At 36.7% G+C, this 18,380-nt stretch overlaps 1 protein-coding gene across 5 annotated transcripts in view; it reads left to right on the top strand.

Annotated features, from left to right (window-relative positions):
* LOC106073328 (cytosolic purine 5'-nucleotidase-like) overlaps nt 1-18,380 on the top strand; it is an 87,636-nt gene that overhangs the window by 5,450 nt on the left and 63,806 nt on the right. For all 5 annotated transcript variants that reach the window (XM_056026794.1, XM_056026789.1, XM_056026801.1 and 2 more), the window contains exons 2-5: nt 805-935; nt 1,091-1,164; nt 13,652-13,769; nt 15,169-15,264. In XM_056026794.1, the coding sequence (XP_055882769.1) occupies nt 841-935; nt 1,091-1,164; nt 13,652-13,769; nt 15,169-15,264 (383 nt within the window). In that variant the 5' untranslated portion in view covers nt 805-840. The remainder of the gene's footprint in view (nt 1-804; nt 936-1,090; nt 1,165-13,651; nt 13,770-15,168; nt 15,265-18,380) is intronic.

Raw genomic sequence — 18,380 nt, 5'->3', positions numbered from 1 at the left:
ATTGTTGGTGATTAATTATTTTGTTTGATTTTTAAATAAGGGGAATAAATGCTACTTATGGACTTAGTTCCCTTATTACGTTTTGTCATGTTTTTTCTCCCACTTCCCATTCTTTTGAAATTTTATATAATTATTCATATTCGATAACAATACACCAATCAATAAAAAAATTAACCAATAAGAATCAATAAAAAAACTAACCAATAAGTTAATCATTTAGTGCTAATTATTTCATTTTGTTTTATATATCAGAAACCCTGTAATTTTCAGATAAATGGCAGTAGTTAGTGGTTCTTTTCCTTAGTTTAGCTTTGTTTTTAAAAAGTATTCTTTTCTCTATTGTTTTTCTATTGCTTGTTCATTCGAGATTCACAAAGCATAACTTTATTTTGGAGTTGGAATTTCTTAATGTCCATTATTGGTAAGTTGAATAGGGATTAAACTATTTTAAGCATTTCAAATCTAATGTTGACATCACTTTCTTGCTTGATTTAATTTCTCTTTCTTGCTATTTTGAATAATTTAGAAACCCTTGCTACATGACATAATACTTCTGTACCCATTTTAATTTAGTTTTTATTTTCCTCATCATTCCAAGACTTTCAAAATATGATTTTAAATTTAGTTTTGTTCAAAGTATCATTTTAAATTCAAAAATACTTTGATAAACTGCTAACAGTGTTATATTTTAAACAAACTTAAATGCTAACATTTATTGACACTTTTAGTTTAATTCTAAACACAAATGGATAGAGGACACTCAAAGCAAAACATATTAACGCAAATGATGTATATTGATTGCAGAACCTCCATTAAATCCAACAGAATAGTTTCTACAAAATGGCTGAGAGTCCAACCACTCCTGAAGTGCGCCAGGGCCTAGAGAGAAAATACAGTATGAGTAGTCATATGTATAAAAGAGAGCCAAGCAAAAGGTGAGAAAGAAAATGTTTTTGGCCAATTTTTTATTCAACTCCAGCCAAAATAGAATTGATAACATTACAAGTCAGTAACAATATTTGTTATAAGTGTAGATTGGAATTATAGTCTTCTAAATATATTAAACATTTATCTCTCTGTTGTTTTGTAGAGTGTTTGTAAATAGAAGTCTGATGCTTGAAAAGGTCAGATTTTTTGGTTTTGACATGGACTACACGCTTGCTAGTAAGTCATTTGTTTTTACCAGTAAATAATCCTATTAAATATATAGAGAAACCAAAGTTAAGTTTGGAAATTCCAGCTTGCAAAAAATTATATTAAGACTTTGTTTGCAAATTGTGTTTATTTAAAAAAAAAAAATACATAAAGATAAAGTGTTAAAAAAGTTTTTCTAGAGTATTTATGTGGCCAATTTATGTTATCTTTCAATCATTTAAATATGAAAAAAAGAAAAACATAAAATACTTACAAAACCAAAACCAAGCATATATGAAGTTTAATTGTATCAATTAAGTTTAGCTTAGTCATGTTATTAAACTTGTAATAAATCTAATACAACAACAGTAAAACAGTGCGATTAGAAATATTTTTTCAAATAGTTTTTGTTTAGCGCTATTTCGTGCCTTTAGATTTCTCAACCGCTGTGATCCTATCCCTTATCTTGACCAGTTGTTAAAAGATGGGGGGGGGGGGGGGGGGGGAAATGGATATCTGGCTGGTTTTAACCGTAATTGGTTTTTAAAAGCATTTACAAAATAAAAAAAACATTTAAAAAAAAGAGGAACAACATGAATTCGAACACGTGGCTTGTGCCTTCTCAGGCCGATGTGCTAATCACTCTGCTAGTGAAGTACTTATGACTAGAGAAGATTTTATAGTTATATATTGTTTGTTTCAATTTAGAGCTTCAGTTAAGTACAATTTATTTCCCTTTTAATTAATTACCAATAGCTAATTAACTAATTGATTAATTTTTTAAAATGGATTCTTGTGTTGTCAGGTAAAAGAAATAATTGTGCCAAATTTCAGCTTGTTCGCGATTGGGTGTTGGAGAAATAACTGTACAAACCTTTTACCAGAGTGAGTTGATATAAGCTTTGTAAAAATAATATTAAAACTCTGTTTTTAATTATTTTTTTTTTCTAAGCAATGCACACAAAAGAATACAGGGTTAAAAAAAATGTTTCAAAAGTATTTATGTGGCCAATTCATGTTATCTTTCAATGATTGAATATTAAATAAATGCCAGTAGAAAAAAATTAAGTTGAATGGTAGAAATGACATATTTCTGTCAATGACACCAATGTAATCTACATATCCCATGATTTACAATGTAAACAACTTCCTGGTGAAGCTTTGCCTTTTCTCTCTCCTAAACTCTTCAATTTATCACATAATCCTATCACCATGACTGCCTGGAGTGCTGCTGTAACTGAAAGAAAATGGTGATAAAGGCTCCCTGTTATCTGGTATTTTGACCAACAACTTGTCTGCCCCTGCAGCTCTGGAGAATGAGTTCTGACACTTGTCTGGAGTACATTGGTGTGACTTGGGTCACAGATCTGCTTCATGTCTGATATTTTACTGTGTTTAACAGATGCTAAATCCAATGGTTACATCAACAACAAAAATGATTTACCTAATTCGATGCACATTTATGTTTATGTAGACAATTGATCTTGTATCTTTATTTCTTCTACATTTCCAATCTCGTTAAAACACTGGGTTATTTTGGCTGACATGTATCTGGGCTATTTTGGCTGACATGTATCTGGGTTATTTTGGCTGACATGTATCTGGGCTATTTTGGCTGACATGTATCTGGGCTATTTTAGCTGACATGTATCTGGGCTATTTTGGCTGACATGTATCCTTCTTTAATCTAATTTCTTTAGTTTACTTTTAGATTTTAACTCAATTGGTCTTCCAGGCTTATTGAAACTGTCCTTGCCAAACTAATGACTTGAATCTTGCCTGGGAAATGTGTAATCATGGTTGTAGATCTTGGGATCAATTATTGAAAGCACCCCTGGCAATTCTGTCTTTTATAAGATAGTATGTGACTTTAAACAAATGTGTAGTGTGTACATTCTAAATGATGTGTTCACTATCAGACTACTTAGCAGTGTTCCCCTGAGGAAGTCTCAGTTTTCAAACTCGTAGTATACCATCAAAGGTCTTACTAGCAGCGATTGCAATATATATTGACATTTAATATTCTAAAAGTGCCAACTGATCAACCACTTGTAGTCTGGCTGATCAATGTACTTTTGTTTTCTCCTCCTCAAACTGGTTTTGAGACAAAATGGTTTCCTTAGTGAACTCAGCCCTTGTTGTAAGAGCCTGTTGTAAGAGCCTGTGCCTTGCTACATGACAAGCTGACAAGAATAATGCCCAAATATCAGAAGAAAAAAAAGGGAAGGGGGGGGGGTGCGCTGTATTTATGGCCTGCTTTGAGAACTAAGCCCCTTGATAAGACCAATGTTGTGATAAGTGCCACGTCTAACATTTAATGACATAAAAAAAAGACACACATCTTGGAGTTATACAGCTTTGACGCAGTATTGACACACACACACACACACATATATCCCAGTGTTATGTGTTATAAAGTCTTCAGGCATACCAGAGTTAACCAGAGCAGTTATGAAGCAGAAATGTAGCCCCGAGCTTTTTTTTTTTTTTTGTATATGAGGACTTGTTGGCTGGAAATAGTGGGACATAAATATGTTTGCATTAAAAGTAAAATGGCTTAAGGTCAACAAGGGCGTGTCCTCTTGATGCGTGGACAATTGTATGAGTGATTGCAAGAATCTGTTTTTGTTCGGAATTCAAAACTACTGGTTCACATTTGATCTGTGATGCCCCCATCCCCCCCTCCCCTAATAAAAATGTGTTGACGCATAGAATAAATGGCTATAAAAAGAGCTTTGTTTCTCATTTAATGATAAAACCAATCTGTTCGAGTCTGAATTGGAGCTCGAGCCCCGTACAAAGTAGCCCAGCGGTTTTTTGTCATTCAGCCCCACGTCCCAATCTCTGTTTCAATATAGCAAGTAATCCAGCGGCGAACCTTGACTTGTACACGAAGTATAATAACTTGACTGACGACTAGTTTTATTCTGAAATAAATTAAATAAATACCGACGATCAAGAACAACTTCATAAATAATGCCCACTGAACAATGACATCGAGGATTAGAATTGCTTCCCTTCATTAAAGTACTTTTCTAGAGCTTTACATAGTTCTTAGATCTTCTTAACCATTTTCTTCAACATTTTATCTTTTTCTAAATCTTTTTTACACATACACAATGTGACCTAAGTGAAATACTGCAGTGTACGCCTCACTGCTTGACCACGTGAAACACTACAGTGTAAGCCTCACTGCTTGACCAAGTGAAACACAACAGTGTAAGCCTCACTGCTTGACCAAGTGAAACACAACAGTGTAAGCCTCACTGCTTGACCAAGTGAAACACTGCAGTGTACGCCTCACTGCTTGACCATGTGAAACACTACAGTGTAAGCCTCACGGCTTGACCAAGTGAAACACAACAGTGTAAGCCTCACTGCTTGACCAAGTGAAACACTACACTGTACGCCTTACTGCTTGAGCAAGTGAAACACTACACTGTACGCCACACTGCTTGACCAAGTGAAACACTGCAGTGTACGCCTTACTGCTTGACCAAGTGAAACACTACACTGTACGCCTCACTGCTTGACCAAGTGAAATACTACACTGTACGCCTCAATGCTTGGCCAAGTGAAACACTGCAGTATACACCTCATTGCTTGACCAAATGAAACACTACACTGTACCCTCACTGCTTGACCAAGTGAAACACTACACTGTACCCTCACTGCTTGACCAAATGAAACACTACACTGTACCCTCACTGCTTGACCAAGTGATACACTACAATGTGTACTTCACTACATGACCTACTTTACTACTTGACCTACTTCACTACTTGACCTACTTTACTACTTGACCTACTTTACTACTTGGCCTACTTTACTACTTGGCCTACTTCACTACTTGACCTTCACAAATCCCATTTTTCCTTAGCCACCCACCACTATGCCTTTAATAATGTCGTCACAGTTGATTAGTTGATTTCTGGAGAAAATCTTGTCATGCTTGTCATTCATAATCAGAAATAAATGAAATGTCAAATAATCATTACCTTTCCGGAACACACGATCTAAGATCACATAGGAATGTACACGGCTAGTTCAGGCATGGTTGGAAGTTTCTAGCACATACTGAGAAACAAGTATGCCGTAAACAAGCTGACTATATTAGTAAATCTAGACATCATGCTTTTGCAGTGTTGACGATAAGTGGATTTTTTATTAGCAACGAATCGCTAAGACCGAGCGTTAATAATAACGGGGAGATGCCAAGGGATTAAAAACCAATTTCTTCTCTGTCAGTTCTTAAGCAAACTTTGAACAGCTTAGTACATACGATCATCGTTTTTGATTCATTTTAGACAGTATATTCAAACAGTGGGGCTTTATTTTTTGTATTGCATATTTTCTCGGCCACTTCAAATTTGATGTTAACTTGCTATAAATAAAGTCCTCGACATGGAAGAGTAGTTCTATAGAGCACTCAAGTCCTTGCGGGCTTCCAGACGTGCCTCTGAAGGATCTCTCCGCGACAATTACAGATACACATTTAAAAAGATGATTATCGCGTGTTTGGAAAAAAAAAATCAATGTAGCCTCAAAGTGTTTTCAAACACCGTGGACAAAGCTGGCCTGAATGGCTGCACAAACACAAACATCTCTTCACTCTTGTATGCTGCTTCCCTGTCCTAACTTAGGATTCCCTGCTAGTTGTAAGCTACGTTCTTGTTGCAAGTACCCTGTAAGACTTCGAGTCGAGGTTGTTGTTGATCTTGACTTGTTTGACATTGAACAGTCTATGTTCTTTTATTGCATCTAACAGGGAGTTCAGTATAATTTTTCTCTCTTTCAAAATTCTGTCAGGAAGACAACTAGAAACAACTTACTGCGTATCAAGAGATTGCGAATCAAAGTGTTTATCTAAGACTAAAAAATCTTATTACGCTACATGCAATTTGGATATTCGCTAAATAGATTTTCATAAGCAGTTTCTGAAACCGTGCTCCACGGAACCTTAGTGTTCCACGAACTACTGGAATAATTAACTAGTAGGCCAACACGTGAATTAATTTCTATTAAAAAAAATAAATAAGCAAAATGTTCCGCTAAATTACTCAAATTGTGCAAAGTGTTCCCTAAAGTAAAACACTGGTCTAAAAGAAACATGCACACACTAATACTATATTCAAACTTTTAACGTTGCAATGTTTTAGCAGAACTTAATATATACGTAGTGGCATGGGCGTAGCCAGGATTTATTTTCAGGGGGGGGGAGTGATAGTAGCTCCCGTAGCGCAGGGCGAAGCACCGCCGCCAAGCACTATTTCTGGTATTAAAAGCCAACAAAATGCATATTCTGAGGTATCTACAGTGCATTTTCCTGCTATTAGAAAGTTTTATTGCAAAAACTTAATGTGCTATTCTTACTGACTTAGACCCTCCCGCGCCTTTCGGCGCAATTGCCGTCAAGCTGTTTCCACAAAAATCTGTCACTGGTAATGTCTGAAGCCTCTTCCCACCTGCTCTGAGGACCTCCATGAATGTGTGTAACCAAGTTGTACTAGGATGTCATCGCAACTCTTCTTATTTCCTTGATTTAGACCCGATCTCTATAACTGACTCCTAAAATCTGTCTTAGCCATCTTTGTTGAGCCCTATTTAGTGTTTTTCAATTTCGGCAGATGACTATTCACTGCAGTTTATTAATGGAGCCTCGTCACTGGTAGAAATTTGTAACCTCTCTTGAATACGCTCTTGGAATTAGGTGACTGTAGTTTGCTTTAGATTTTATATCGAAAAGGGATGTTTTATCGTCAAAATCATCTGTTATGGGTTTCAAACTAAAAAATCTCTGGAGTTATTGTTTTTTTTTTTTTTATTCAAAACCCCATTTAGCTACGGTCATAGAATTTGGTAACTGTAGTTTGCTTTAGAATAATATTGAAGATAGAGGTTTTCCACCTAAAAACTTTCTGTATTGGATTTTAAACTCAAAACCATCTGGAGGGGTTTTAACCTTTAAAAAAAAGCCATCTATAGGAGAGGGGTTTAAACTCAAAACCCCCAATAGGCTTGGCTACGCTCAAATAATTTTAGTATTTACCGGTAATTTGCTTTTGTTTTTATATTGAAGAGATATTTTTTAGCATCAAACCCTCTGAAGGGGGTTTAAACTCAAAACCCCTTTGGGAACGCTCAGAGCATTTTGAGTGCGTAGTTTGCTTTTGTTTTTTTACATTGAAGATATATTTTTTAATCTTCAAACCCCTCTGGCGGGGGGTTTAAACTCAAAACCCCTTTGGCTACTCTCATAGATTTTGAGTGTATAATTTGCTTTTAAAGAGGTATTTTTACCTTTTAACCCCGCTGAAAGGGGTTTGAACTCAAAACTGAGTCAAAACCCATTTAGCTTCGCTCATAACATTTTGAGTGCGTAATTTGCTTTTTTTATATTGAAGAGTGGGTTTATCGTTCATTTTGGAGGGGGTTTTAAAATCAAATTTTCCTTAACTGTCCTCTTGGAATTAGGGGATTGTCGTTTGCATTTTTTTTTCGTTTTTTTTAATAGAAGAGGGGGATTTAACTGCAAAAACCCCTGGTAGGGGGTTTTAAACTCAAACCCCCTGGTAGGGGTTTTTAAACTCAAAACCCCCTGGAAGGGGTTTCAAACTATAAACCCCCAGGTAAGGGGTTTTAAACTCAAAACCCCCTGGTAGGGGGTTTTAAGTTAAAAAACCATTCGCTGTGCTGGGGCAAGTGATGGTTTAGTATTAAAATCTCACCTAAAATAAACAGAATCAAAGGAAAAAAATCAGTTACTTAATTCCGATCCCCCTCCCTGCGGTAAACCCCCCCCCCCCCGGCTACGCCTATGTGTGGTGGTGTAAGATTTCATACATTCCGGTAATATTATCAACCTAATGTGATCCCATTACATATTATTGACGTATCATCGCATAGTATTTAGATAGATTTTATTATTCTTATTTCAACGGCTATTATTAAGCTCACAAATAGAGCTATCAACAGTTTCGTTATATATTTCTGCTTTCTAATTTGACTTCTTATTAGTTAACAAAGTTTTACAAAAAATGCTTTAGTAACTTAATATTGAGTTCCCTCATATCGTAAACAAGAGGCGGGTCTGAGTTTGTGCGATTAATTGTAGACTTATGATTTACTGAAGATTTGCTGACACAGGTGATGCTTTAGGTGTGCCATGGTTCACGTCCTGCCTTTAGATGTTCATCTCCAGTAGTGGGGGGCGCTGGGGCTTTCAATAAATCATTGACGTAGACAACAACAGCCCCTACTATTTGACTCCGTCAAGTTCCAGCTCCTACTAGACTCTGCTTCAGTCTCCTCCCTTTCTCTGCAAGCTGTCAGCCATTAGACTTTGGTCTAGATAGGTTCAGAGATGATCTATGAATCTCTTCCTTTTCTTTTCATCTCTCTCACACACACAATACGTATACAACAGTGAGTTATTAGTTATTGTATTACTGAGCCCACTACAATCAGAATAGTAAAGTGACTATAGCTTAGATTTTGATAAACACACAAAAAAGAAAAAAAAAACTTGCTGGCGATCATATGTCAGTGTTACCTATACTAAATGTTCTAGTGGGTAAGTGTCACGATAAAATAATGATAAAAAGAGACTAAAACTAGTATTAAAGTAACTGATGACGTGCCCTGACGCGTGTTTCTCCTTACATTCTACACAAACGCCCCCCCCCCCCTTTTCTTCCGCAACCATCCATGCCTCGGAGTATGTTACATTAAACAACTAAAATTAAGACATCATTGTTTTTTTTTTTTTTTTTCTGCATGTGCCATCTTTGGACGCTTTTTAGAAAAAAAAGGTGTGTGGGAGGAGAGGGAAGGCATGCAATCTCTATGTAAGACTTGCTAATTTGACATTTTGTTCCTAATTAATAGTTGTTACGTTGTGATTCAGTGAAGCTTTTGTAACGGCATGCTAAAGACTTGTACCGGAGCCATTTGGGTTTGTACAACAAGACCGTTACATCGTGTTCTTTTTTTTTTTCTTTTAGCGAATTGCTTAGATTTTGTATACGTAATTATAATTAAAATGTTAACCTCTTTTGTTTTTTAATATCCACTATCGATGTATTAGAGTATATATAAATTGTTGTATTGGAAAGTTTTCTTTAAGTTAGCCAACATCCACTAGTATAGAGCCAACATCCACTAGTATAGAGCCAACATCCACTATTATAGAGAGAATAAAGATGTACGGCTTATCAGACACAGGAAAAGTTTTTTTTTTTAAATTTTCTTTTTTAACCTGTAGACCAAGATACTCGTAGTTTAAACAAATATCACATAACCTATATTGATGATCGTAAGCCCAAGTGACTGGAGATTTGTGTCTAGTCGCTGGAGACTTCCACAGTTTTGGCTGGGTATGGAAACGAAGTTTATTTGAAGGGCCATCTCCTGTTTTTATCCATTTCTAATAATTTCTTTTTGATTAGTTCTAGTTCTACAATATATTTTATTTCTAGACATAGAGCCATTAAAGTTCACGAAACTTCTGTTTAAAAAATGGATACTCATGTTCCTAAATGTAGCGTGTTGTGTACTCCATGACCAGGCTGATTGCACACCTTGTCCACCTTTGATGTTTGCCAATCTAGGACTCCTTAAGAGCTGATTTTGAAAGAAAAACCTAGCCATATATGGTAGGCTTGAGGGCGCTGCTAGAATTGAAAATCTTTTTGAAGAAGTGGCCAACAGTTTTATTATGATCATTGTATACAAATATCCTTCATCCCTAAAATAAAATACTCTGTTCCATGTTACAAGATTCTTAATGATTTTTTTTTTTGACCACAAAAGGCAGTACGAAGAAAAATGAGAAAATTCAGGTAAAAAGAAATGATGTCAAGGAATGGAGCTAATGCTTCAGACAGAGACTCTAGGTCACTGATCACTTGTAGCGCCCTAACGTTGATAACGGATTGATAATTTTGAATGTAGAGTTTTCCAGTCAAGCAGCTAGGAGATAAGGGGCACACTGTTAGTTAGGATAGAAGCAGTCGTCCAGATAATCTCCTTCTAAAGAAATAGCGGAATCAATCATAGCTTAATGAATAGACCAACTGATGAGAGTTTTATATACCTACATTGATGGTATACTAGTACTTTGTTCATTCATTCAATCTTTATTTGTGTGTGTGTGTGTAAGGAACGTCACTTATTAAAGACGTCACCTCCTGCTTGTAGAGTTCACAAACTTCTTTAATTAAGACTCAGATTGTGGCCTACAATTCAGAAAACGTCGAAGTAAACATCTGTAGAAAACTTTTCCGAAACTTCTGGTGCGATTTTTTTCTGTACGCTGGCCTGCTTCCGGTTCCGGTGTTTGTCTCCACTACAAGCTGAAGTTGATGAATCGTCCTTCCCCCTCCTTGAAACTGACTGGCAAGAACGGATTAATGAAGACAGAGAAATGAAAATGAAGATTTGTCATTTAAACATATGAACTTTTTCTGACACCAAACGTGTTCCCATACATTTCTTCTTTTTTTTTTTTAAATAAAAGGTCCAGGTATTCAGTGAGTTTGAAACTCTCCTTAAGTTGGATAGACAAAATGAAAGGTCCAGGTATTCAGTGAGTTTGAAACTCTCCTTAAGTTGGATAGACAAAATGAAAGGTCCAGGTATTCAGTGAGTTTGAAACTCTCCTAAAGTTGGATAGACAAAATACAATTGTTTCTCTTTTGCCCCCAGACGTTGCAGCTAAAAGAAGTGAAATATTTGTTGCTTTTTACAAAAAATTGTAGACGAACGATCATTTGACAACCTACTTTTGGTGTCTTGTTATTGGCAGTGGCGTAGCTAGGGTGGGGGAAGTGGTGGGAGAATTTGAAAGTCCCTAATGAGTGTTCGAAATTTTTTTTTTTACATTAAATATTACGCAAAATGCAGGGGCCTCCAAATGATGACCAATTCCTAGCTAGGCCTCTTGTTAATGGCTTCCTTTAAAATAAAATATTAGAGGTTGAACTTGTGCATCTTTGAGGTAGATAATGGACACATTCTCTGCCTCTAGTTAGTTCTAATCTAACAATGTCATTTTTGTTTTTGCCTTGAGAACTCCTCTGTTCTATTTAGAGTTGTTTCTTATTTCATATCAGTTCATGAACACTTTATTGTGTTCCATGAACGCCTCTCAACAAACAGACGATGTAGAACGTGTTTTAGGTACAGAGTTTCTTATGTCTCGCCCTCTCAATAGAGTATGGCAGATCACAGTGTCTGTTCGGAACGTCTATTACAAATAGTTGTCATTGGTACACAAATGTCTTCAGTCTTTTAAAATATTTTGGTGTATCAACGAACATGTGTTTTTATCTTTTGTTAATAACTTTAGAACAGTGCTACAAATAAATGCACTTATATCTTATTCAAGGAGCTATTTGAGATCGTTGGTTGGTGCAGTACTGGTTTCATTTAGGGATTAGTGGTTTCATTTAGGGATTAGTGGTTTCATTTAGTGATGAGTGGATTCATTTAGGGATTACTGGTTTTATTTAGTGATGAGTGGTTTCATTTAGTGATTAGTGGTTTCATTTAGTGATGAGTGGTTTCATTTAGTGATTGCTTTCAGTCTTTACCATCAGGTTATAAAAGTACTTTAGAACGTGGCACTGTTTAAATTCGCCTGTTTCCCAGAAGCTACTGCAAAGGAGGAAGTGGCTAATAAAGAGTCTAAAGTAGAGAGTTGCGCGGGCTTTGTGAAACAGAAGTAGCGGAGGTGCGTGGGACGATATGTGCATCGGGACGAAGTAAACAGGAAGTGGGTTCAGCCTGTAAAGACTATTGCTGTCTTTCTAATTCCAGGGTGCTATTGACCAATCAATAGGACACATGGCCTGCCATAAAAAAAACAACAACTATTCAATGAACACATTTTATCAATGGTTCCCCCCCCCCCGTTTTTTTTTATACTTTTTTTTTCTCACCTTATTCTTTACATATAGGTCCGTTACCTGGGCTTCTTTTTTTCTTCTTCTCTTCTGAAGTAATACACTTTTCTGACTTGTTTATAGAACGGGCTATCATTCACTAATGGCCCCAACGAATGGCTCAGTCTTCAAATACAACCAATCTTATCTGGAGTCCTTTGGCTATCAAACCCAATAAGCTCTCCGTTGCATGGCACTTTATTACGTCCCCCCCCCCCCCACACTTTCCTCAGGTTTAGTTTTTTTTTTAATCTTTCTCTTGTTTAGACTATTTTATATGGTGCTCTGTTGAATCATTTGCTTTTTTATTGTTTATGTTATGAATCCGAAGTGAACTTTCTGGACTCCTCGTGTCATTGTTTGCATTCCGAACGGTCATAAAATCCATCATGCAAAGAATTTTTAATGAATATTCACACATTTTGCGATATAAACTGCAGAAGTAGTGTCCTAAGCCTGGACAAATGTTACATGGAGTGCGGAAATATTTATATAAAAAACATTTTTTTTCCTTTATATTTGTAGGACTATATAGTTTAACGGAAGCGTGTGCAAGACACAATGCAAATAACACACAGTCATCCTATTTGATATTTATATAATTCCAGATAGTTACCATGCCCTGATCTAGGTTTGTATGTGCGTGATGGAGAGCGCAGCAATACATTTTAAAAGTAGTCCCTACTCTTCATTTGAAGTTTATAAAATACTCTTAAATGATGGAAAAGATTCTAAAATAGATGCAATAACGAAGTCACGCCATGATCCTAGGGTTACAAATATGCACTCGTCAAAAATCACACCTTGGTTTTGCTGTGTGAATTAGCATTTTCTCAAATCCTGAACCAGCACATAACCATTTGATTTCTTCCCACCTAACCCCGCCAACCTCACCCCCCCCCCCCCAAAAAAAAAATGAAACTAAATACCGGTATATTTGTGGTAGAAGACTTTCATTTGGTCTTTGTATGCCATCCAGTAGATTCGAACTAGTCGCTTGGGACAACAATGAGTACATTTTCTAAGTAAAAGATGTATTTCTACGCTAATCAGTAACATTATCAGTTTTGTACAAAGCTTATAGCAGCTCACTCTGTCAATCTTTCTGTCTATGCCTGTCTGGTAAAAAGTTTGAACATAATATTTCCTCCACACCCATTCTCGGATCAAGTTGAAACTTTGTACTTCTATTCATAGGCTTGGACAGTATACGAAATAATAAAAATATTCGCCAATTAGTCGATTAATTTCTGGTTATGTTGTTTGATACCAACAATGTAAATTACTGCATCAGTATTCACAGATATGGTTAAATATTTGTACACGCTATTTCTTTCACACCCATTCCTGAACCAAGGTGAAAATTTAAACAATTATTTATTGTACCTAGCTGAACATGAATCAATTAATAAATTAACTAATTAGTCAATTAATTATTTGTAACTAATTATTTTGTTTGATATCGAAAAAGGGAAAGAACTTCTTTATTATTATCACATTTAGTTGTAAGTTTGAAGTTGTTAATTCTTCTGTTTAAAACAGAACCATCAGCAGTATTCTCTTTTACCTTTCAGTGTACAAGTCCCCTGAGTATGAGACACTAGGCTTCAACCATCTGAAACAACGCTTGGTGAACATGGGCTATCCAGAGGCCATCATTGACTTTGAATACGACCCAAGCTTCCCGATCAGGTATCTAATTAGATATAAGTAGTCGATTAATTTCTGGTTATTTTGTTCGATGCAAATTAAGGAGACTCGTGATACACACCATAGGAGGAATGTTTGGTAATGGTGTTAATGTGTTAGCACTTCCTTAACGCCCCTGTATACCAGCGTACTGATGTTTCTCACGTGGGCCAATGAGCAAGGCTAGCTAGCAGGAGGCTAGTGGACGCTATCGGTTTCTCCTAAAATGAAGGAAGTCCACGAGCAACAGGGCCATGTTTTCTCCAAAACAAAGACATGATCCATTGTTGCTATTTAGGTGTTAAAAGGAAAAGGAAAAAACAAAACAAAAAACAATGCTGTTGGTTGACGGTTCGTTTAGGTGTATGTTTACCAAATCTACATGTGGTGAGTAATATCAGCTTCTTCATGCAGCCCGCAAGGAACTGATAGCTGCCTCCTGGAGAGTGCGCGTGCTCACGACTATACAAAAAGCTTGCTCGCCCAGATACGTTAGTTAGTGTATACAAACACACAAGAACTTTAATTGTATAATAAAAAACATGGCCGTTATTCGAGCTGCTTACACCAACATGTGCAATGATGGGAAATGTTTGAAATGCTGAGCCAAAACGAAATGACCTATAAAAGCACATGCAAGTTTCGTATTTCTATTATAGGAAACATTTTTTTTCAAAACAATTTTTGGTCATCGGTGCTCTTAAAATATATATATTTTTTTTGGTTTGGACATGCACTTGGCTCCAAATTTTCTTTCCTAAGCGACCAAGTATGCAGGAATTTTTTATAATTTTTTGTTTTGTTTTGGCTGATTTTTACTGTTTCTAAAGATGCTGTTAACAAACACTGTAGGCTCGTAGGCTCGAAGTGCTATAAGAAAATAACAAAAAAAAAAAAAAAAGATAAAATGACAATTAATCGAAACCATTTTTGAACAGTGAAGTCTTTAATGATTTTCTTGAATGTAGTGAAACACTTGGTTTGTCTGAGCTCAATAGGCAGCGAGGTCCAAACCTTTGGTCCATCCACTGACAAGACAGCAATCCGTAAGTTGCTTCTGTTTTTGGCCTGTGATGTATAAAGTGCATCTGAATTGATACAACATAATACAGAACAGACTTTGAGGTCTTTAGTAGCTACACTGTACAGGTAGTGCAAACTACACGAACGGGTCGCTTTATCAGTTATTGTAGCGAGAATGAATTACGTCTGGGACGAAACTCCTGTTTGACATCCCTTCTCATTCATCGCAGCCTCCAAGCAAGTAAGTCCACCCAAATGCCAGCGTGTGGTCCTTGTTAGCCTCTGGTGTTGTCTAAAGTGAATGTATTTAAAGCGATCCTCTAAGACTGCACAGAGATCATGTGTAACAACATTTTGGTTTTTGTTGTGTTCTTTCCAGAGGTCTCTGGTTTGACACCTACTGCGGGACATTGCTGAAGGTGGACGGATTTGGCAACATTCTCGTTTGTCTCAAAGGGTTCCAGTTTCTAAGATCGTAAGTGTTCAGTTTTAGATATCCACATATTCTGTACACATCCACACACTCCTGCCTCCAGAACCTATGACACCCCTAACAAGCAACAAATAAAGCAACACGATCCTCATGTAATGGCAATCAAGTCAAAATAAGACTATCAAAGAAATTTGTGTAAAAAGGCGGCCCAGCGGGTAATACCCAGAATATCCACATATTACATACCAACACATTACATACCCACCATTACATACCCACACATTGCATACCTACACATAACAAACTATATTGCACTACAAACTTAGGCTTAAACTGTTAAAAATGTACAAACAATAAAATAATTGGTTTTTAAAAAAGTGTATGATTTCAGTAGACCATGTGTAGATCTAGTAGCCATTGTACTCATGAAGACATATTTGAGAGGTTTTAAGTGTTTAAAATTAATTTTTGGATAAAAAAAAAAATCATTTCATTATTTCACGTATTGAGAGTGTACCAGTACATATTAGAAGCTATTAGTGCTAGTTGAATATTATTTATATTTTATTGAAATGCTGTATGTTTATGAAACAAACAACGCCACAGTTTGCTCATTTATTTTTACAAACCAATTCGTTTGCTTTTCATCGACTAACTACTAGCCATTCATCTAATTACATAGCATGCTACAGGCCAGGCTGAACTCGGATTTTCTTATACCGCTTTTTTTTGTTGTTTTTATTGGATATCTAAACCTGACAGACAGACGGTCAGACAGCGCAAAAAACCTATAGCAGCTTATTTTTTTTCTGCTGAGCCCGCTAAAAATATTTTTTTCTGTTCAAGTTATAACCCTAGCAGTGCATTAATCCAGCGGCGTATCTGGTTGGGGGATCAACGACGGTCCGGACCTCCTGGCGCCAGACTGTTTTTTTGTTTTTTTTTGTTTACAAAGTGAGCATCAGTGTTGTAGTTTGTGTGTGTGTTGTTATTCACGGTAGTTCGACTGAGTATCACACAAGTATGCAGGCTACATTCACAAAACATAAAATGTTTCAAATTTAGTTGACTTTTCTCCTCCCCCGCCCCCCCCCCCCCCTCATATATCTCTGTTGTCTTGCGCTATACCTTGGATTCCTTTGCATATTTTGACATTCGACATCATGACATGAGATAATGTACTTACTAAATTTATATATCTAAATTCCCATTGGTACAGTATATAAGTAAAATTAACACAAAATAATTACTAAGATTCTTTTAATGAATAATACGGTTGTTTATTGGCGAGATAATGCACACGTGATCTCAATTCATATCTGTAACATCATCTAGATCAATGCTGTCTTGTATTTTCGACTCCGTTACATGGCAGCGGCGTAATATTTAATATTTAGTATTAAAATACCTAGGACATTCATTTGGGGGCCCCCTCAAGTGAGGGGTCGGCGGATTTTCGAATCGGGACCCCCCTTGCTCCCACCCTAGCTACGCGCTGGCCCTGGATAGACAAAGTATTATGTAGGATCGCCTGAGGGTCGCGGTTCCCTCTTATCCCGGCAGGTTTCCTCCAGCGTGTCTAATTCTTGATTGACATCATTCAACTTCCAAACAAAGTCTCACCTTTCAAAACAGACAGGAAACTGGTGAGCCTACGCTGAGGTAAGTTGGACAAACTACGACGGCGAAATAACTGACAACGGTAATAATAATCTTAATGATGTCAGGAATGTTCAACTTTAACAACAAATAGGCTGTAATAAGAGGAGAGAGAGAGAGAGAAAGAAAGAGAATGAGAGAGAGAGACAAAGAGAGAGTGAGAGAAGGAGAGGGAAAGAGAGAAAGAGAGAGAAAAAAAAACCGCGATGTCCAAAGACACGCCTATAACTGTCTTCCAATGGAAGGAATGTAAATTGAAACAAAAATCTTATGCTTCGCTCGGTGACGGCCTGGGCTTGGCCTTTGCCTCCATCTTGTGAGTTGTGGAAGATTTCACCCGTTTCTCTGTGTGACAGCCAGTCACTTTCAACTCGAGACCCGGGCTCTGGTCTGGATTTAGACCATTTATTTTCAAGATTTACCGGCTAGACAGGCGCTTAAAGTAATGAAATAGACAAGATTCCATCCATATATAAATTAATATAATATTAAAAAGAATTGTGTACTTAGTTCAAGAGACTGGAATCCCGTAGAATTGTTTATGAAAGCATTGCCAAAGAATAACATATACTTGTGGCTTGTGTGTTAGGGCAAAGAAAGAAAGAAAGTATTTATTATTTGTCAATGATAAGTTGGATTCCTGCCTCCTTGTTTCACTCTCTCTCTGTATCTCAACACACTCAGTTCATTGTTTGTAACTCTCCCGGACATGGATCTAAAACGTGTTTCAACTTAATAAAAAAAAAAAAAGCGTGTGTAAAATGTTTGCTTTCATAAAGATTGGCATCGCGACATTTTCTTTTTACACTAGTCGTCAGTGTTCATGGGAAGACAACATAGGCGTACACTTGTCTCTACAGTACCCACGCTTTTCTGGAGTCAACACGTATCTTTTATAGTCCATTTTTATGTCTGGAGTCAAGGCATATCTGTGAAAAGTTTGGCTTATTGACGTAACTTTCTTCTGTTAGAGTTTATCATTACGTTTTCAAGCCTACCACCGTGATATTTAGGCCTAAGTTAAAAGCTCAAGGCTTGTGTTGATAATGTTGAAATGAAAAGATAGCAAAGTGTTTTATTAGCTCCTGCTGCTCCCGGTCCGCTCTGTCTGGATGCAAGACTTCACAGACATTTCTGTTGTGTCCTGAGAGCTTTTCATTCAACTATCAGATACAGACTGCCTCCACCCCCCTCTTTCTTCCAGTTTGCTTGTTTAATCTGAATGCATACCAACAAACTTTCCCTTCTGACAGTCCGCCACCATTTATTTAGACTTAATTTAATTGGCTGGGTACAGGATGGAATAGATTTTTTTTTATTAAACTCTTTTCTTAAGTACTGGAGAAGTTCCCGGCATCCTTCTTTCTTCTCGAGCAGAAAATAAACACTCCACCCCCTCCCTGCCCTTTGGAGCTATTTCTGTCTCGTTCAAAAAGTCGCAGTGCAGTGACATGTATTGCAGCACATTTTTGTCACTCTTTATAACACAATGTGTCAGT

Source organism: Biomphalaria glabrata, chromosome 1, assembly GCF_947242115.1.
Source record: "Biomphalaria glabrata chromosome 1, xgBioGlab47.1, whole genome shotgun sequence".
Taxonomy (NCBI): domain Eukaryota; kingdom Metazoa; phylum Mollusca; class Gastropoda; family Planorbidae; genus Biomphalaria; species Biomphalaria glabrata.
The sequence above is the reverse complement of the archived record's forward strand: the minus strand, read 5'-3'. Positions and strand labels throughout refer to the sequence as shown.